This window comes from Mustela lutreola, chromosome X (genome assembly GCF_030435805.1).
Source record: "Mustela lutreola isolate mMusLut2 chromosome X, mMusLut2.pri, whole genome shotgun sequence".
Lineage (NCBI taxonomy): Eukaryota > Metazoa > Chordata > Mammalia > Carnivora > Mustelidae > Mustela > Mustela lutreola.
In genome coordinates, this window is record NC_081308.1 from 9,124,475 (window position 1) to 9,145,709 (window position 21,235).

General features: G+C 44.4%; 1 protein-coding gene across 1 annotated transcript; it reads left to right on the forward strand.

Annotated features, from left to right (window-relative positions):
• Window positions 1-290: 290 nt before the first annotated feature.
• On the forward strand, window positions 291-21,064 carry TLR7 (toll like receptor 7). The gene is made up of 3 exons (XM_059156442.1): window positions 291-468; window positions 803-889; window positions 15,943-21,064. Exons 1-3 carry the CDS (start codon window positions 454-456, stop codon window positions 19,090-19,092), a joined length of 3,252 nt encoding a protein of 1,083 aa, XP_059012425.1. The 5' UTR covers window positions 291-453; the 3' UTR covers window positions 19,093-21,064.
• The last annotated feature ends 171 nt before the right edge of the window (window positions 21,065-21,235 follow it).

Genomic DNA, 21,235 nt, shown 5'->3' on the forward strand with positions numbered 1-21,235 from the left:
TCAACCTGGGGCTCGTTGTCCCCCCAGGGGATATTTTGCAATGTCTGGAGACATCTGTGGTCGTCACAACTGGAAGGGCAGTGTTTCTGGCATCTCATGGGGAGGGGTCAGGGGCGCTGCTCAACATCTTATCAGGCGACAAAGAATTATCTCCCCAAAAAGGTCCAGAGAGCTGAGGTTGAGAGGGTTGCCCATTCAGAGAAGGAAGGTCCGCCTCCAGGGTTGTTTGCATTTAGACAAGACATTGCTCCAGTTACGGTGGTAGAAGTAAGAGGAACCTGGTGCTTCTGCAAACCTCCTGTCTGGGGTGGTTTAACAGTCATGCTCCTCCCCGCCCCCCAACCTTGTCCTCGCACTGGAAAGCCCTACGGCTGGTAGCGTAGACCTTCTGGGACCCCATGGTCCCTGAGTATCATCTCTTATCTCCGAAGACTCCAGACATAGAATCACTCCATGCAACCCAGAAAGGTATTTTTCCACCCGTGGACAAATTTGGGTAGTGTAATTAGGTGTGTGAGCCGTTCTTCGGGAGTGGGGAGGGCAGGAGAGGGAACCTAAATCATATGCCAAAAAAATTTTTTTTAATCTAAAGAAAAATTTGGTAGTCTAAAATAATGTCAGTTTCATAATATTAGAACTGGTTTTCTGGAGTCTACCTCTAGCTTACATAACTTTGAGGAAGTAAATACTATTAGTGGCTGTTTCCAAGAGCACATTTTCCAGCGACGTCCCAGTGTGTTTTGAAGCTACAGTCCTTTAACCTGTCCGCAATGTAAAATGCAGTGTTTTCTCTTTATCTTAGTTGATGCTGTTGGATCCATCGCATCTTTCCTGCTCTGCTCTCTACAACCAGACTTCTCTATTTCTCTGTGGAAGAAGACTAAAAAGGGTAAGAACAGCCAAGAGTTCCCTAAAAAAGTGTTCTCGGTCATCTTGGTGGGAAGAACTGAAACCAGCTGGCCAGAGAGATATTTAAGAATTTGTATTTTAGTTATTTGCGGGGTGGGGGAATCTTCTTCGTCATCGATATTTCATAATCAAGATGAATCATGGTATTATGTAAATTCAGATTAACCAACTCTTGCTTTGTCCAACTTCGAGCCAGAATTCATGCGAGCTGTGGTGGGAGGAACAGATGTTTGAATTAGGGAAATCGCTTCTGTGGCCTTCATCTGTCCATCCGATGTTTCCAGCGTTGAAACCATACAAATCACTGAAGTTACTTTGTGCTTTTTCCAGCCTGTGGTGTGCTCTGAGCGAGTACATATGTGGTGGTGGGGGGTGGGGGGGTACCTAGGACCAGCAGCTCAGGAGACCTGTGCTGGCAAAGAGACCAGGGATGTTGGTGGACAGTCGTGACGGCTTCAAGAGCAGGCTTTGTTTGGAAACTGTTTTGGGGTGGTGGGGAGAGGTCTCGGTAGAGAACTGGGGAGTTCTCTAGAGTAGGGTAGCTGTGTGTGGATGGAAAACGGCAAAAGCAAAACGTCAGGGGTGGGGGTGGCTTCTGGATAAACCGACTGGACGGGATTCTTGCTGTGAGCAGGCCAGGGAGGTCAGCGATCACCTGGAGGAGGGGAGGGGCTGAGGGATGTGCGCAGGTATCAAGGATGATCAGAGATCAATGGGGAGGGATTCTCGCTACACTGACCTGACTGGACTGACACTGGGCAGACCGACCCAGAAGCCCAAAGATCAAGGCCTAGTGACTGCAAGGAGCCCAAGGCCCCAGCCTTACCTTCTCTGTCGAGGCAGAACATTCTAAGAACCTCTCCATGCGCCCTTCCAGGGCCACCAGGAGGCTCAAGTCACAGAATATGTGTTTAAGTTCTTTGCAAGCAGTGTGAGCCATTAGGGATGTCAAAAATTATTCAGAAGAAGACATCGGTGGCCTTTTTCTGAAATTATTTGTCACCCAAATAAGCCTTGATGGAGTACGGTCAGCGGGAACCCCTGCTGATTTCTAGATCTGAGTGTGGGCCCCATGGCTCATTTTGCGACTGAGGGCGAATGAAGGATTAACCACATGGGGGGGGGGGGGCTATGTTGCAAAGGAAACAACTGCTTATAGTTTCATTTCCTAGAAACTCAGATGTCTATTTTTATACAAACCCATGCCCACATCTGCCTTTGGCCTTTGAGGGGTGGCATGAGGGCGCCGGTAATAACAGAGAGTGGTCAGGTTTACTGACCCCTCGCTGTGTCGGCCAGGCATCGTGCCAAGGGCTTCATGTCTTAGGTTCTGTTTCAGCTTCAAAGCAGCCCTGTGAGGCCCAGATGAGGCTTCAGGAGGTTTTAAGAAGCTTGAGTGGTCTCAGCGGGGAAGCCCAACTCCGGGAGCCATGCTCGAGCCCCTCCGCTCTGCGCACCTAGACCAAGCCCGTCACACAGCGTTACCCAGGAGACCCTCAGAACCTGTGAAACTCCATAATGATACCTTATTCCTGATGAGTAAAGGGGCACTTGGTAGATCTTTCATAAGAAAAGACTTGGAAACAGTTTTCAAAAAAAGAGCTACAAGAGGCCAGGAAGCACAGGGAAATGACTCAACCTTATTAATAGTTATAGGCCCTGTCCTTTGATATGGAAACTCCACTTCTATAACTCTTTTTAAAGACATGATCAAGGATGTGGCAAATTATTTATCAAGGCTGTCAATGCGGCATGGCAAAGAGAATGTCTCGTGCCAAATGTTGGGGAGGGATTACTTAATTGTGGTCCCCGTTTAATGGTATCTATACAATCATCAAATCATGTTTAATTAACTTTTAAAAATTTATTTTATAACGAGCTTGCGAACAGGGGTGCTGGGGGTGGGCATGAGCAGAGGGGAGGAAAGAGGGGGGAAGGATCTCAAGCAGATGCTTACTCGATGTTGGTTAATCCGGGAGCATGATTTATACGAACACACATGTTACCTATTTTTCTTAGTAGTTTTGCAAAGGAGCCCCACATTCTGACCATTTTACCGTTGAGAAATCAAGGTGCTCATGAGGTAAAGTGATTCACCAAAGTCCGAGAGCTCTTATGTGGCAGAATAAGAATTTAAGATCAAATCGTTCTGGGACACTTGGGTGGCTCAGTTGGTTGAGCGTCAGACTCTTGATTTCTGCTCAGGTCATGATCTCAGGGTCATGAGATCACGCCCCACATCAGGCTCCACACTCAGCGGGAGAGTCTCTCTCCCTCTGCCCCTCTCCTCCTTCTGTTCGTGCTTTCTTTCTCTTTCTAAAATAAATCAATCTTTTAAAAAAAATGAAATCTTTCCCCCAACAAAACCCTAGCTAAGGCTGGAATGCTTTACACTATGTGAAACAGACAGCAGTATGGAGATCAGTATTAGAAAGAAACATGTCAGTATGTAGCTGTGGCTAAGCAATTTTAAAAGTAAAAGCATTCCGTTGCTCGTAACTATAGCAAATTTCTCTGTGGCCAAGCAAAGAGGTAATGAGAAATTTATTTACTAAATTAAGCAAGCCAGATCATTTCAGCATTTGAAAAATTGTGCTAAAATTAACATAGTCATTACAGATGGACCCAACAGTGTCTTTGCACACCGAGACCGGATCCCTTGTGTCTCCGAAGCTTGCCAAAGCTTAGAGCTGAGCGGCATGTTGTGGCCACAGCTCATACCCTCCTTGCCACCTATGTTTGCACAGCTCCCAAACTAAGAAAACTTTTATGTTCTTAAGTGATTGAAAAAGTCAGAGTAAAGGGGGCACCCAGGTGGCTCAGTGGGTTAAGCGTCTGCCTTCGGCTCCGGTCATGATCCCAGGGTCTGGGGATTGAGTGAGAGTCCTGCATCGGACTCCCTGCTCAGTGGGGAGCCTGCTTCTCCCTCTCCCTCTGCCCCTTCCCCTCTTTCACACACTCTCTCTCTCCAATAAATAAACTTAAAAAAAAAAAAGAGTCAGAAGAAGAATACTATTTCATGACCCATCCCAGATACTTTAAATTCAAACTTTAGTGCCCACAGTTTTATTGTTTGTTCAGAGGTTGTCTCTAACCGCCTTCGCACAACATGGCAATCTCCTTGCTGGTTGAGTAGTTGTGACAGACACTGGATGGCCAGCAAAACATAAATTCTAACTGGCCCCTTACAGAAACATGTGCCAATGGTTTGGTGGTGGTTTAAGGGAAGCAAGCAGACTAGGTGTAAGGTCAAATAAGATTTAATATCTTCTGGTCTTTGGTGCTTGTTGTGATGCGTAATAGCCATCAAGCTGCTAATTTATCTAAAACTTCTTTATATCATTTTATTCTTTTATTTTGAAAACTAGGCCTGTTGGGCTAAAATGGTAGGAAATAAATGATCAAAAGTCTCTATTTTTAGAATAAGTCGGTTATATCCTCATACTTTTTTTTTGGTTATATAATGAGACTTTGACATTTATGGTAATTATACTTTACAGATATTAGCCTATAATTAAGAAATCTTTCAAAATTTGTAACAAAAAGGGGTGGTTATTTTGTCAAAAATTTATTAGGGTAATTCCAAGTGGGGCCTCAGTCTATAAAGCAAATAGAAAAAGAAAGAAATCAGAGGCTCCTGAGGTAAAATGATTCACTAAAGTTAAGTTTAACTTCCTTATTCTTGGGGCTTGGAGCAAGGAGCCTGAGGTGGGGCTCGATCCCAGGACTCTGGGATCATGACCTGAGCTGAAGGCAGACGCTTAACAACTGAGCCACCCATTGTGTTAAGGAAGCCTGTGCGGCTCCTGGGCTGGAGCCAGATGGCCCTGTGGGAGCAGGGGAAGGAGCTAAGGAGGTTGCCCGAGCGGAGAACCTGTTTCCGCAGGGTGGGATGTTGGGCTCCTGATCTCGCGTAGGAATCTAGGGCCTCGCTGGTTTGCTGGCTGGAACCACATGAGTTGACCTTGAGGGGAGAAACAGTTGTCTGAAAAACGAGCTTTCAGCTTTCTGGCAGTTTCAACCTCATTAACCCTAGGGGCACAGTTTCAATATCAACATGGCAAAAGGTGAGTGAATCCAAATTCACGGGTTTCCAGCAAATGTTCCCCAACAACCAGCCTCTTCCATGGCCCTTTCTGATTATTTTCCAGCCAGGCCTCACCTCTGGTTCAACCCAGCCCAGCCAGTCCCAGGATCCCCCACGGGGAGATGAGACCCCTGTCTTCCCTGGCTGGCCTAAAGCTCCCGCCACCAGAAATGCCTTTTCCGATACCCTTTTCGACTCTAGGGCGACTTGGCTTTTTCTTTTCCCCCCTGTGTGACCCTGGAGCTGTTGTCCCCTGAAGCCTGGCAAACAGTAGCCCCAGGGGGCACCCCGTCTGTTGGCCTACTGACCCGCCAGCTGGGTAAAGGAATGGCAGTGCGCATGGCAGTCATTGTTCCCCGGCCACCAGCATCCCCCATCTCAAGATGGATTTCCCCCTCCGTGACGGATGTGACTGAGAGGAATGAAATCAAAGCATAGTGTAGCTCTGCAAAGCCTGTGAGAGAAAGAACCCAAGGGGAGGGCAAATGACCTACAGAAAGGTGAGGGGCTTGGGAGGGGTTGGTTCCTTGTTGCCACTGGGTAATCACGGGTTTCCTCGTGTGCTCTGTCTGCGGCTGGGCTCCCCTGAAAACCCCTCCCTCACAGGCGTGGTGGGGCCCGGAGCCTCAGCCGCTGCGAGCTGTGTTTCCGGCTCCATGTGGCTCTTCAATATGGCGGCCACAGCGTAGCCAGGCCTTTTCCAAAGCTGGTGGCTCAGGGCCCTGCAGAAAGTGGGGAGACAGAGAAATCGAGAGAGAATGAGCCCTAGGTGAGGTGAAACCCCTATTCCCTTTTCCATCCTAGCCTTAGAAGTCCCATGGCGTCACTTCTGCTGCTGCTCTCCATGGAAACACTCAGAAAAGCCCTCCTGGGTTCCAAGAAGGATGGGAGATGTGAGACCAGATGTGTGGATTCCTCCGCTAGGGCTGAGAGTTTTCTGCTCCTGGCTAGGGCCCGCCTCCCTGCTGGAGCACTACGTCTCCTCCTTGCTCTCCTGCTCAGGGTCAACATTCCATTCTCTGTCCTTTCTCTCCAAGTCGTCATCCTTGTCATTGTCGTCCTCGTCATCATCGTGAATGCTTTTTGCTGTTTTGTTTTGCTTCATTCTCACCAGCCTTATAACATGCTGTTCTTTCTCTCATCCTAAAATAAATTCTTTTGACCCTACTGGCCCTGTGAATGCCTGCCAGTGTCTTTCTTCCCCTTTACAGGAAATTTCCCAGAAATGTTTGCTATTTCCAATCCCTCATTCTTCTAAGAGCTTTGAAGTCTTATTTTCTTTGGCTTCACCTTCAAAATATATCCAGTATCTGGCAAATTCTCATCACCTACACCCTTGCCAGCTGGGTCTGTTGCTTGAAATCCCACAATAGGCTCTTGACTGGCCTCGGTCCTTCCGCCTTTGCCCCTCATTAACTGTTCTCCACACAGCAACCAGCATGAGCCTTACAAAATATAGGTCAGGCCGTGTCGCTCTTCAGGATTCCACTCCGTAAAAACTACCATCCTTCCTTGGAACGGTCGGCAGGGCCCGCCATGCTTGGTGAGGGGCTACGGACCCCCTCTTTGATCATCTCCTATCCTTCTTCTCCTCCCCTTGTTCCTGGCACACCCGTCTCGTGGTCATTCTTGCAAATATTCCAGCACAGTTTTCCATCTTTGCATGAGGCTTGTCCCTCTGGAATGCTTTTTCCCTGGACAGAGCTGTCTGGTCAACCTCCTCCTTCCCTCAAGATCCTTGCTCACATGTCAGCTTCTCAGTGATGTCTCCCCAAGCCACCCAGTTGTGGTCACAAGCCTGCTGCACATGCCTGACCCCCTTCCCCCTGCCCTGCGCTTTCTTTCTAACCCTTACCAACTGACATCCATGGGATGGTTACTGTTCTTTTTCAGTTTATTATTTGGAGAACATAAGCTTCGGAAAGAGCAGGAATCTCTTCTGTTTGGTCCACTGATGTGACCCAACACTTAGAAGTGGTTACCTGGCATGTGGCGGGAATCAATCAAAACTTGTTGAAATGTTCATTTTTCATAATTTCCTCCTATTGTTATGCTAAGGTTTATTACTTGCTCTGGATTCTCTAAAATGTTTTTAAGATAAAAGTAATACATGTTCTTTATGAAAAAAAAAAAACCCTCAAGGAATAGTGGATATCACATGTTCTTGCTCTCTCTCTCTCTCTCAAATAAGTAGATCTTAAAAAAAAAAAAAAAAAAAAAAAACCTCTAGGGGCACCTGGGTGGCTTAGTCGGTTAAGCACCTGCCTTCAGCTCAGGTCATGATCTCAGGGTCCTGGGATGGAGCTCTGTGTGGGGCTCTCTGCTCAGCGGGGAGCCTGCTTCTCTCTCTCCCTCTGCTCTTCCTCCCTGCTTGTTTTCTCTCTCTCTCTCTCTAATAAATAAAATCCTTAAAAAAAAAAAAACTCTAAAGGTTCTTGGGTTGTTCAGCCAATTAAGTGGCTGCCTTTGGCTTAGGCCATGATCTCAGAGTCCTGGCATCGAGCCCCACATCAGGCTCTCTGCTCAGCAGGGAGCCTGCTTCCTCCTCTCTCTCTCTCTGCCTGCCTCTCTGCCTACTTGTGCTCTCTCTCTCTTTCAAATAAATAAATAAAATCTTAAAAAAAAAAAAAAAAACCTCTAAATAGCACAATATGGAAACCTTACAATGCTCAGAATCCTTGAGCTGAAATGGAAGTAAAGCAAGACACAGGCTCACATGCCAAGTGCATTGGCTGTAACTGTATGAGGGAACTTGAAGAAGATGGGTCAGCGTGGCATGGGCTCTTGGTTCAGTTGCCTCTCCGATCACTACCTCTTCATCAGGGAAATGGGAATATTTCTATGTCCTTTCAATTTCACTGTCAGGACTCAGTGATGTAGTATCAGTACCGTGTCTTCTTCAGCATCTGGCATGTAATAAGCATGTGATAAAAGGCAGCTGTTATAAAAAAAAAAAAAAAAAAAACAAGAATAGCTGATGACTGTTCAGTGTGAATTCCACATTTTCCATTTTAACAAAAAGAGGTAACTGATGAGAGAGGAGGACACCTGTGCATACAGAGTCAAACATTCCCATTTTAACCATGTTTAGCTCACTAATTGAGCATCCAAATTTACCAGCGTATTTGCCTGTGTAATTAGCTGTGATTTGTAGCCAACGCTGAGCTTATGTCCTGGTGTATTCGGTTACTTTACAAATCAAATTACCAAAGGGCACTGTCTTTAGGCAGTTGTTGCCCAAAAAGCAAGCAAAACAAAATATTGTGGATTATTTGTATCAGATGAAAAAATAGGTCTGCCTCAACACTGAGTGAACTCTTTTTCAAGACTTTTTTTTGTTCATATATTTTAATTAATCTCTATATATTTATTTATTTTAGAGAGAAAGCAAGAGCACAAGCGTGAGCGTGAGAATGAGAACAAGCAGGGGGAGGGAGAGGGAGAGAATCTCTAGCAGACTCCGAGTTGAATGTGGATCCCAGTGCAGGGCTGGCTCCCATGACCCTGAGATCATGACCTAAGCCAAAACCACATGTCAGACACTCAACCGATGGAGCCACTTGGGTGCCGCAAAACTTCACATCTTTCAATCATCTTCTCAAGAATATCTTTTAAATTTGGAAGCCTCCAAGGGTATTATTTCTCTTTAAAACATTTAGAAAGGTTTTGTTCATTGAGTCCATTTTTCTTTCCTCCTTTGCTTGATCAGAATCCAACCTCTCATTGCGGTTCAACTTCCCTTTGGCACCGATGGGAGAATGTGAACTCGAACTCGCTGGTACCTCTGAGTTCCAGGCTCCTGGTGCAGCAGGCATGGAAAACCCAGAGACCTCCTGCCTGCCGTAGAGCATCACAAGGGCCAGCTGGCCTGGGGATCAGCTATAGAGCATAGGCTGTGCTTGTTCCCAAGGGAGACATGTGAGCTCTGCGCTCTCACTGGCGTTTCAGGTTCAAGGGAACAGAACTGAGAAAGAATCGAGTAGAAGACCTTGTGCAGTTTCACTTCCCATGGCCTTCCTCTGCCACTGTTGACTTCCTTTCTGTGGCACTTTCCCACTTTACCCCTTTCTTTTAAAGGTCCCAAGGCCTCCTGTTGTCTCCTCAGTTCCTTGCCTTGTTTCTGACCTTTGGAGTACTTTGCTATTCATGATCATTCAATATGTGTCTTCTGTGGGATCTTAAGAAAGTTCAAAGCCTTGATTTATTCAGTAGCTATTGATCTCATGCTCACTATGTGGCAGGCGTCATAATGATAGAGTACATATAAAGACAAGCAAGGTTCTGGACCTAAGAGCATTCACCATCTAGAGGGAGGAATGGTGCACTGACATGGAGCCTTCCAGAAAGGTGGTATGACAGAGCAGTCAAAGGCGCCAGCTCTGTTTCTGAATTATTTGAGTCTTACGTTAGGCCGGTTCTGTAGGCTCTGCATTTCACCCTCCTTGTTGCAAACAAACCTATTTCTTAGAATTGCAATGATGATGAAATCATTTGTTAAATGCTGTTGCTTGAAATTGGTGTCAGTGAACAGAGTTACAGGCTTTGTAGGCAATATGATTTCTTCTCATATTTGGCGATCTTGGGTTGAATTTCTTAGCATTAATTCTATGTACAAGTTTAATACGGCCCAAGATTTTTGTCTAGACCAGGGGTTTGCAAACTACTGCCTGTGTTTATATGGCTCATGAGCCAAGGATGGTTTTTACAACTTTAATGAGTTACGGTCTAAATGGTAATTTAAATACCCACATAATCATCTCAATTTTGCCTAGAATATTTTCTCTCTGCTTTTCGCAGAAAAAGTTCACCATACTTTGGTCTAAAGAACGTTGGGTATTTAAATTACCATTTAGAATGAAACTGCATTTTAAAATTACATTTAATTTTGATTAATTTAAATTTAAATAGCCACATGTGACTGGTGGCTATCATATTAGACAGAGCAGCTCCAGGCCATTTTAAGTGTAAAGATTCTGTATTTTATCAATGTCCCTCAGTCTCAATGTAATCAGCTCCCTAGAGGCTGTATGAATCAAGGGGAAGACAGCATTCCTAATCAGATTCTTTGCCCTGGACTGATTTCTGTTGTCTGCTGGAAAATACTTAATGGAAAAATGTTTGAAAAATGCATGTGAGCCCACACTTACGTCCTCTTAAGGCTGTTAAGGCTATTATCTCTGTCCATTCGTCTGCTTTCATCTAGGGTAAAGCAGGAGGCTTTTTCAGCCCTCAAGGCTTCAGATTAAGGAAGTCTTAATCAACTTTAGAGTTCTGGTGGTAGGCAGACAAAACCTCACTTGGCAGAGCTGTACTTTCTTCCATCCCTGCTTGCAGATGGCTGACTGCAGCCACGGCTCATGCCTCTCCCAAGATGGCCAAAAACAGTCAGAAGCCCTCGACATGCATCATCGTTCTGAATCTTGCCAAACCATTTCCCCTAAAAGTAAAGTCACGAGTCACAGTTGACATTTCAAGGCTGTGCAGCCCAGTGACCGTAGTTAACAATATTGTGTATTTGAAAGTTGCTAAGGGAGTAGATCTTAAAAGTTTTCACCACAACAAAAAAGAGTTGTAATGATGTGAGGTGATGGATGTTAACTAGATTTACTGTGATCATTTTGCCAGATATGTGTTTATCAAATCATCATGTTGAACACCTTAAGCCACCATGATGTTATATGTTAATTGTATCTCCATAAAACTGGGAAAATAAAACAAAAGTCACAGTTGATGCATGTTCTGCCTTCCAAGATGGCATGGATGATAGTTATTTTGCAATGGTGTGACATGGGTTGCTAGCTTTCCAGGCTCTGACGTCTGAATCTGTCTTGCCCATAGCCTAATAACATCAATGTCACATATTTTCCATTCTTTCATGAGCAGAAGTTTACTTCCAAGTTCTAAATCCTACACTGGCTGAAAGTAGGTTTACATTTGTACAATAGAAAGTCCAATTAATTCTGGCTTAGTATAAAAACTTTGTGATTTCTCATAAGCCCCTAGAGGTCAGCAGTTCTGAGCCATTATTTATACTCTTCTCTATGAGATCATGCAAGGATCTGGGCACTCTGGCTCATCTACCTTGTTGCTTCATCATCCCTATAGCACATTTTCCTTATTTGCAAAATTCAACATAGGTGGCTACAACACCCATATTACAAGAAGCCAGATGGAAGTAGACAGAAGGAGAAGAGCCCCTCCGTTTAAGGACATATCCCAGAAATTGCACATCTCGCTTCCTCTTCCATCACATTGGCTTTAACTTAGTCACGAGGCCATGCTTAGCTGCAAGGGAGTCTGGGAAATAGACTCTAATAAGGGAGACTCTATCACTACGAGATGAAAGTAAGGGGACAAAGATATGGAGAGAGATTTAATTTGATGAGGATGATAAAAATAACTAATTTAAAGTATCAGAAAATACCCTGTGGAATAAGAACACAAGCATCAACATCTTGTCTAGAAAGAACGAATGGTCTTTCCATGTTTTCAGTTTAAATCCATACTTTTTTTTGTCGCTCCTCCTCTGTGTTTTGCGCTCTTTAAGGGCAGGAGCTGTGTGTTTATTGCCCCTAGTAGGTATTCAATAAATATTTGTCAAATCAAAGAAAGAATATGTCAGTGGAATTCTGATTTTTTTTTTTAATAAATTCTTTCTCACCAGTTACTTGGTATGATTCCTAGCTAAGGAATTTTTGGGGAATTTTCTGGTCCAGGTCCACTGTCTCAGTCTTGGTCCTTGGTGTGCTCGTATTGTTGTTTCCGGGTCTGCCATTCTCTTGGAGGGGGCTCTTTTGCTGAGCACAGTGGCTGCCTCATGAGGGGACGTGGGTAGTGGAGTACCGAGCCAGGACTGGGAGCCCATTCTTCCAGCCCTCAGTCCGAAGTGTTGTTTCACATCATGCATAATCAGGGCAGTAGCAGATGAGAAGAGGGAGTGAATACTTCTGTCTAGATCGATCCCAGAGAGTGTCTTGAAGAAGGCGGGTTCAAACTGAGCAGTAGAAAGCAGAGCTCCTGAAACCTCTTTCCCCAGGGGATCCTCAGGCAAATAGAAGAGATAGAATGTGGTCTCTTGTCAAGTCTGGGGCTGTAGCCTAAAACAATCTACTCCAAGGAGAAATCTGTTGGAAGTATTTTGCTTTATTTCATTCATGCATGCATTCATTCTTCTATTCATGTGTTTAGCAAACATAATGCAACATGAATTAAATGCCAGGCACTGTTTTACACAAGGATACACAAAGCCTTGCTCTCTTACAGCTTACCTTCTCATGCAGGGTAGACATTAAGCAAATAGCACACAAGTTATAAGCAGATAAGCTATCAGCAAGGTAATTTCTGACAGTGTTATGGGCCATGAAGGAAATAAAGCAGGGTGATCTAGTAGGTACTCTACTAGATCTAGTGGACTCACCTGTAAAATGGAAATTAATAATAGAGGTCCACAGTTGCAAAATCCCCAGAATGAAAGCTTTGTTGTAACTCGGTCAATGGCAAACACATGACCTGAATTCATTTGGAGGTGAATCTTGATCAGAACAGAACAAGCTAGTTCTTTCCTTGCTTGAGTCCTTGTGGGCTTGCTCACTGGCTTTTCTTGATTTCCCTACCTTCCTTCCTTCCCCACTTAGTGTGGAAAATTCTTTGTTTCACTGCACAAATGTGTGTGTGTGTGATTATGGGATGTTGCCCTGGGACCCCGTAATTATATAATATGTAGATACATATATCACATTACCTTCTATGATCTGGAAAGTTCTTAGTTCCAAAACACATCTAGCCCCAAAGGTTTTGGGGAAGGATTGAGGATCTGTAGTACCACTTACATGTGTTTATTAAGAGGATTTCATGAGTTAATGTATTTAAACACTGAAAATGATATTAAGAATATAGTAAGTGCTACCTAAGCTAACAAACCTTACTGTCACTTTCACTAGTACTACATGGAAGGGTACTGGGTGAGTTGGCCAGAGGTCTGTCCGAATATGTGCTATTTGTGCAGACACCTAAGGGATGAGAATGACCTGGCTGTGGGAAGAGGAGGAGAAAGATAATTTCAGGAAGAGGGAACAGCAAGTGCCAAGCCTGGATCGAATGCAGAACAGAGAACAGGCCAGATGTCTGGCATGTGGTCAAAGAAGGGGAAGGAGGGTTCAAGGTCATGGTCGTAGGCTGGAATCAGAACATGCATGATATAAGCAATAATAAGGATTTAAAGTATAATAGGAAGTCATTGTAGTTCATGAGTTTCATGTTTATAAAGACTCTCATGCCATTTGAGGAATGGAATTTTTAGGGGACCGTTTGGGAGTATCTTGAGGTAGTCCAGGTAAGACCTAATGGCTAACGGCAGGAAGGCGGTGGTAGCAGACAAGGAGAAAAATGGACAGGTGCAAGAAAAAGTTTAGAGAAAGGGAGAAAAAAAGACTTTCTGATTAATTTTTCCTGCTAGTTCATACTATGTCCATATGTAGAGGCTAACAACGTCACAGTTGGGGCGCCTGGGTGGCTCGGTTGTTAAGCATCTGCCTTCAGCTCAGATCATGATGCCGGGGTCCTGGGATCAAGCCCCCCATTGGGCTCCCTGCTCGGTGGAGAGCCTGCTTCTCCCTCTCCCAATCCCCCTGCTTGTGTTCCCTCTCTAGCTGTCGCTCTCTTTCTCTCTGTCAACTACATAAATTTAAAAATATCTTTAAAAATATTAAAAATAAAATAAAAATGTCACAGTCATTGTTGCAGGCGTGTGTGTTAAGGGCAGGGTTCTGCACATCTCTCCCCAACTCCGCATTCAGTGATATCACACTGGCAGCTCACACTATGGCAACTGGCCGATGCTATAAATCAGGACTTCACAAATCAGAGATGTGGGTTAGGAGAGGACAGCGGTTGTTAAACATTTCCAAACTCACCACTGTTCATTTTTCTATAACTGAGTTGTCTTCATCTTAGAGCATCCATGTCCCCCCATCACCGAAATACTTAAACTAGGCGTATTCTGGAAACTCTGTGGTGGTGATTGGTATCACTTCCTGTTTTTAACTCTGCTAATTCAGGGATCCTCCCAGTTCCTCCCCGGAGCTCATCTAGGTTCCTGGGAGTGGGATCAGAAGAGCGCACCTGGTTCACACTTTGCCCTCTATTCATTCTGGCCCCCTTTACAGCAGTACTTGTCACCTTCTGATACTGGGGTTCATGCACCCATCATGTCTTCTGACAGAAGCAGAGCCGGAGATGCAGTCCAGGGTCTGGGATCCTTTTATCAGGGACCATAAAAATAGCTCGCTCTGCTTCTCTCCTTTGTCCATCTTGACTCAACCCCTCTTCCCTGAGTGATGAACATTTCTCCTCAATCTTTGAGTAGATCACTGCTCCAGGGAGATAGACCATATTTATCTAAGGGTCTCCTGCATACCCTGGCCTAGTACCATATCTTCCCAGGGATTCAAATACTCCAGATTGGGAGGTAAAGCCTTAAAGGAATTAGAATTCCTAAATAGAATTAGAGAAAAGGAAAGCTCAGGGAAAACCTGCTTACTGACCTTTCTATTAGAGGATCTAAGGGAAGGAGGCATTTGGTTTATGAGATTTCAGTACAATTGGCTGATTCAGTCAACTGGGAAGACAAAAGCACTCACTGATCTAGAAGCCTGTTGTAGAGATCCACACTGGATCATTCAATGGATTAGCACCAGTTGAACCAAAGCCAGTGTTCTGGAGTAAAATATTGATAGAAATCCTGAAACTTGAGGGCATGTCCCTGGTTAAACCACCTTCTAAGGCAGGGCCAGTTCAAGTTAATATGGTGACTAGCAAAGCTCTTCAGTACTTCCCATACCACTTTTCAAGGTCTTTCTCCTCAGGGTCCTACTGTCTCTCATGCTAAACCTGGTTGCCAAAGAATCACCATTACGGGTAGATTTCCATATGTGCCAGTTTGCCTGGGAGAGTCTTGGTTTTCTGCCTATAGCCTTAGCATAATTATTACTAGGTTTCCCCTTCCTTTCACTCCCATAAGTATCGTCTTTGATCAGTCAGGTCTCACCCAGGCAATGCCCAACTCTGCTCTCTTCTTTTCCAAATTCATGTAATGTAAAGCCAAAGCATAGGGAAAACGTTCATCCCCAGATCATCTTGGATTTCCAAAAACAGTCCAAGAGGAAAGCCAGCTCATAGAATGGCAGCACCAAAATGACAACTGAGTGTCCTTGGTCAAATCAGCTACCGTCGCTGAGCTAGGTCTTCATCTGTAAAATGGGGATAATGGCTCTCTTAATTTTTCTACTTACAATATTAAGAAGCTTGAATATTGTGAAAGCCTCTTGCAATGTGTGCTAGAGCAGGATTATTAGTGAGCAAAACATAACTGCATAAAGTCTTTTTTTTTTTTAAGGTTTTATTTATTAGAGAGAGAGAGCGCGCGCACACAAGCAGGGGCAGAGGCAGAGGGAGAAGGAGAAACAGGCACCCAGCTGAAAAGGGAGCCTGATGTGGGGCTTGAAGGCAGATGCTTAACCGAATGAGCCACCCAGGCACCCCTGCACTAAACTCTTAATGTGTCATTCTTCCCAATATATTTTCATTTTAATATTCCTTCATCCACCAATTTCAGACTTGGGTAGCTATTTGATAGTTCCTTTGTTTTACTATTTTAAATAACAGTGGACAGGAAAACACTGCTTCTACCACCTTCAAAGCTATGGAATCGAAAAGCTAACATGCTAAAAGCTGAACATGTAACTCGAGCGTGATGAATCCCCGTCATGGGGCAAGTACAGTCGTGAGAGGTGGGGAGATGCCCTTCAGGCCTTTGAGAATAAGACCTGGGTTGTTTATTTGCAACAGTAGCAAAACAGAGGCAGCAGATGGGAAATTTTAAATCTGACTCTTAGTATATTTTAGAATGATTTTGAATGATGGTGATTTGGCCTTTCTTATCCTTGCAGGTGTTTCCAATGTGGACATTGAAGAGACAGCTCTTTATGCTTTTAAACATAAGCCTAGTTTCTGAACTCCTTGGAGCTAGATGGTTTCCTAAAACCCTGCCCTGTGATGTCAGTCTGGATCCTCCGAAGGCCCACGTGATTGTGGACTGCACAGACAAGCATTTGACAGAAATCCCCGGAGGTATTCCCACCAATGTCACCAACCTCACCCTCACCATTAACCACATACCCAGCCTCTCTCCAGCCTCCTTCCACCAGCTAGACTATCTGGTAGAGATCGATTTCCGATGCAACTGTATACCTGTTCGACTAGGGCCGAAAGACCATCTGTGCCCCAGGAGGCCACAGATTAAACCCAGAAGCTTTACTAGACTCACTTATTTGAAATCCCTTTATCTAGATGGAAACCAGCTTCTAGAAATACCTGCGGGTCTTCCTCCCAACCTGCAGCTGCTGAGCCTTGAGGCCAACAGTATCTTTTCTATCATGAAAAATAACCTAACAGAACTGACCAACATAGAAAGACTCTACTTGGGCCAAAACTGTTATTTTCGCAACCCTTGTAACGTTTCGTTTTTCATTGAAAAAGATGCTTTCCTGAGTCTGAAAAATCTAAAACTGCTCTCCCTAAAAGCTAACAATATCACCTATGTCCCTACTACTTTGCCATCTACGTTAACGGAACTCTATCTTTATAACAACGCCATTGCAAAGATCCAAAAAGAGGATTTTAATAACCTCCATCAACTGCAACTTCTTGACCTAAGTGGAAATTGCCCTCGTTGTTACAATGTCCCATTTCCTTGTACACCCTGTGAAAATAATTCTCCCCTCCAGATCCACCCATCGGCTTTCGACGGGCTGACAGAATTACAAGTGTTACGTCTGCACAGTAACTCTCTTCAGCATGTGCCCCAAAGATGGTTTAAAAACATTAAAAAGCTGAAGGAGCTAGATCTTTCCCAAAACTTCTTGGCCAAAGAAATTGGGGATGCCAAGTTTTTGTATCTTCTTCACAACCTTGTCCAGTTGGATCTGTCCTTCAATTATGAACTTCAGGTCTATCGTTCAGCTCTGAATCTGTCAGATGCATTTTCGTCCCTGAAACACCTGAAAGTTTTGCGGATCAAAGGATACGTTTTTAAGGAGCTGAGCAGCCATCATCTGTCCCCGCTACGGAGTCTTTCCAATCTGGAAGTTCTTGATCTTGGCACTAACTTCATAAAAATTGCGGACCTCAGCATATTTGAACAATTCAAAACATTGAAAGTCATAGATCTTTCAATGAATAAAATATCACCTTCAGGAGATTCAAGCGAAGTTGGCTTCTGCTCTAGCACCAGACCTTCTGTAGAAGGTCAAGCACCTCAGGTCCTAGAAACACTGCATTATTTCAGATATGATGAGTATGCAAGGAGTTGCAGGTTCAAAAACAAAGAGACTCCTTCTTTCTTGCCTTTTAATAAAGATTGTTACATGTATGGGCAGACCTTAGACCTAAGTAGAAACAATATATTTTTTATCAAGTCCTCCGATTTTCGGCATCTCTCTTTCCTCAAATGCCTAAATTTGTCAGGAAATACCATTGGCCAAACTCTCAATGGCAGTGAATTTCAGCCTTTAGTGGGCTTGAAGTATTTGGACTTCTCGAACAACCGGCTTGATTTACTCTACTCAACAGCATTCGAGGAGTTGCGCAACCTGGAAGTTTTAGATATTAGCAGTAACAGCCATTACTTTCAATCAGAAGGAATTACTCACATGTTAAACTTTACCAAAAACCTAAAACTTCTGAAGAAACTGATGATGAACAACAATGACATCGCTACCTCCACCAGCAGGACCATGGAGAGCGAGTCTCTTAGAATTCTGGAATTCAGAGGCAATCATTTGGATGTTTTATGGAGAGATGGTGATAACAGATACTTGAAGTTCTTTAAGAATCTGCTGAACCTAGAGGAATTAGACATCTCGGAAAATTCCCTGACATACTTGCCTTCTGAAGTTTTCGATGGCATGCCTCCAAATCTGAAGACTCTCTCCTTGGTCAAAAATGGGCTCAAGTCCTTCAACTGGGAAAGACTCCAACATCTGAAGAATCTAGAAACTTTGGACCTCAGCTACAATGAGCTGAAGACTGTCCCCGACAGATTATACAACTGTTCCAGAAGCCTCAAGAAACTCATTCTTAAGTACAATCAAATCAGGCAACTGACAAAGTACTTTCTACAAGATGCTTTCCAGTTGCGGTATCTGGACCTCAGCTCAAATAAAATCCAGATTATCCAAAAGACCAGCTTTCCCGAAAACGTCCTCAACAATCTGGAGATGTTACTTCTTCATCACAATCGGTTTCTGTGTACCTGTGATGCCGTGTGGTTTGTCTGGTGGGTTAACCACACAGAGGTGACCATTCCTTACTTGGCCACAGATGTGACTTGTGTGGGGCCAGGAGCACACAGGGGCCAGAGTGTAGTTTCCCTGGATCTGTATACCTGTGAGTTAGACCTGACTAACCTGATTCTGTTCTCCCTTTCCCTGTCGGTGGCTCTTTCTCTGATGGTGATTACAACAGCCAACCACCTCTACTTCTGGGATGTGTGGTATAGCTACCATTTCTGTAAGGCCAAGATAAGGGGGTATCGGCATCTGACATCCCTGGATTCTTGCTATGACGCCTTTGTGGTGTATGACACTAAAGATCCCGCGGTGACAGAATGGGTTTTGGATGAACTGGTGGCCAACTTGGAAGACCCGAGAGAGAAACATTTCAATTTATGTCTGGAGGAAAGGGATTGGTTACCCGGGCAGCCAGTTTTGGAAAACCTTTCCCAGAGCATCCAGCTTAGCAAAAAGACGGTGTTTGTGATGACAAACAAGTATGCAAAGACTGAGAACTTCAAGATAGCGTTTTATTTGTCCCATCAGAGGCTCATGGATGAAAAAGTGGACGTCATTATCTTGATATTCCTTGAGAAGCCCCTTCAGAAATCCAAGTTCCTCCAGCTCCGGAAGAGGTTGTGTAAGAGTTCTGTCCTTGAGTGGCCAACAAACCCTCAGGCTCAGCCGTACTTCTGGCAGTGTCTGAAAAATGCCCTAGCCACTGACAATCATGGGACCTATAGTCAGGTGTTCAAAGAGACGGTCTAGCCCTTCTTTGCAAAATGGGACTTCCCACCTTACCAAGGAGAAGCTTGACTGCCTAGATTTTCTGATAGATGGCTCACTCAAAGGGTGTTTTCCAATTCTCTAAGACCAGGATGGTCCATACCAGAGAGGAGAGTCACAGCGACCAAGGAATTGGAACAATGGACTTTTTATGTCGCATGCAATCATCTTTCTTATCCCTCTGTGACTCCGTTTGCCCTTGAGCCTCTCCTTTCTGTTCCTGGATAGATGATACTGGGAGAACGGTGGCAAGGAGAGGACACGAGGCTCCGATTCTCCCGTTATTCTCTTGTGATTATGAAATAAACACACAGTCTCAAAGTATGGAGAATTGCACTTACACCCATAACCAGTACATGTCTGTCTAGAGATATGGTAAAAGGTGCTCAGGGTCTTCGCCTTTGACATTACATTTTTAGTATCTGTGCTGCCAAAGCAAGCACCGCCTATGATATTACAATGTATCAGAGTTAGTGAAATGAAAACACAGTCAACGCCTCACCCCACGGCTTCTGTATCATGCAGCGCCCCCTTCTGTGCAGACTGAGAATTGGCTCCTGACCAGTGGTCGCCTAGGTGCCCCTCTCTCTTTGCCCTTGGGCCTGTTGCTGGGTTCCGTGGGGAGATAGCAAAAAACATCTTTCGTACTGATGGACATAGTCCAGTCACACATGAGAAAATTAAAGTGATCTGGCTTTGCACAAAGTGAGGCTCTTTCCCTTCGAAGATAACTGACCTGCTTAAAGTTGTCACAGACTGAACGTTTGTTCCCTCCCAAATTCAGATGTGAAATCCTAACCCCCACGTGTGATGGTATCAGGGGGTGCGGCCTTTGGAAGGGGATCGGGTCATGAAGAGTGGAGCCCTCAGGGATTCATTCGATCAGTGCCTTATAAGAAGACAGCAGAGACCTCCTTGCTGTGTTCCCACTGTCCGGGTGTGAGGATACAAAGACAGGTCAACAGCCCACCGCTCAGAACACGGCTCTCCCCAGAGCCAGGCGCTGCTGGCACTCTGAGCCAGGATTTTTGTCCTTCAGAACTGTGAGAAATAAGTATGTGTTGTTTAAGTCACCTGGTTTATGATGTTTCCTTACGTAGAAGCCTGAGCGCACTCAGATATTTTTATCTGCTTTGCCAAGTTCTGTGTCCAAAGGAACATTGCCTCATGCAATGGCCTTTCAGACCGCTTTGCTGACTAATACCGTGTATCTATAATTATCTGCCAGCTTGATTCGTCAACACGAGATGGGTTTGATAGTAAACTCTGCAGGAGGACCCCAGGAACGTTTCTTTACTTAATAAATACAGTTATCGGGCAAGGATGACATTTCTATGGATTCCTTTAAACTGCAGGTAGCAGGTAGGGAGAGGAGAGACCGACGTTTCTGGACCTCAGTGTTCAGAAGGCTGAGGCCTTGAATGCCCGCTTTCCTACTCAAAGGCAGCAACAGAAAGGACCAAGACATACTGAAGACACACACACTTCCAGCTGGGTCTCAAGTCTCAGGAGTTCAACATTTGGAACCTGATCGCTTGGCTTTATTTCATGAGAGGGACTATTTACAGAGGCTGCCTGTGGCCTTTAGAAAATAGTGTGCATGGGTTCAAATCTTGGAGCATTCGTTGGGAGACACCGAGTACGTATGAAATGCCAAAGGTTTGACTTTAAGTATAGTTGTAAATACACAATATATATATATATATATATATATATATATATATATATATTCCTTCCAAACAACTCGTAATCGGTAAGGGTTACAAATTCCCAAATCAGTCTCTGGAATGAATAAAGACATAAGCTGCTAGAGCCAACTATTTGACAACATCTTTAACCTTTATTGTACTTAATAGACACCTTTTTTCTTCTTCAGTGAAAACAAACATAATGTCATAAAACTTGGCTCTTGGCCATCATAAAGCTTCTTTGATTAAAACACACCAACACATCAGGCTGAAGCCATTTGGGTGATTTATAAACCATAAAGCACTTGAAGACAGCTTAAACATCTTGTGAAATGGATTAAGAGGAAGGGAAACTGAAGATAATGCATCTTTGAAACCACAGCATATTTTGACATGATGTTGTGTCCAGGCTTTGTTGTAGGAAACAACCAGAAGCG

Excerpts from the sequence above, each read along its gene's own strand:
- TLR7 (XM_059156442.1), top strand. Across the intron at positions 890-15,942 it reads GTGGAAGAAGACTAAAAAGG|GTGTTTCCAATGTGGACATT; the intron begins GTAAGAACAGCC and ends TTATCCTTGCAG.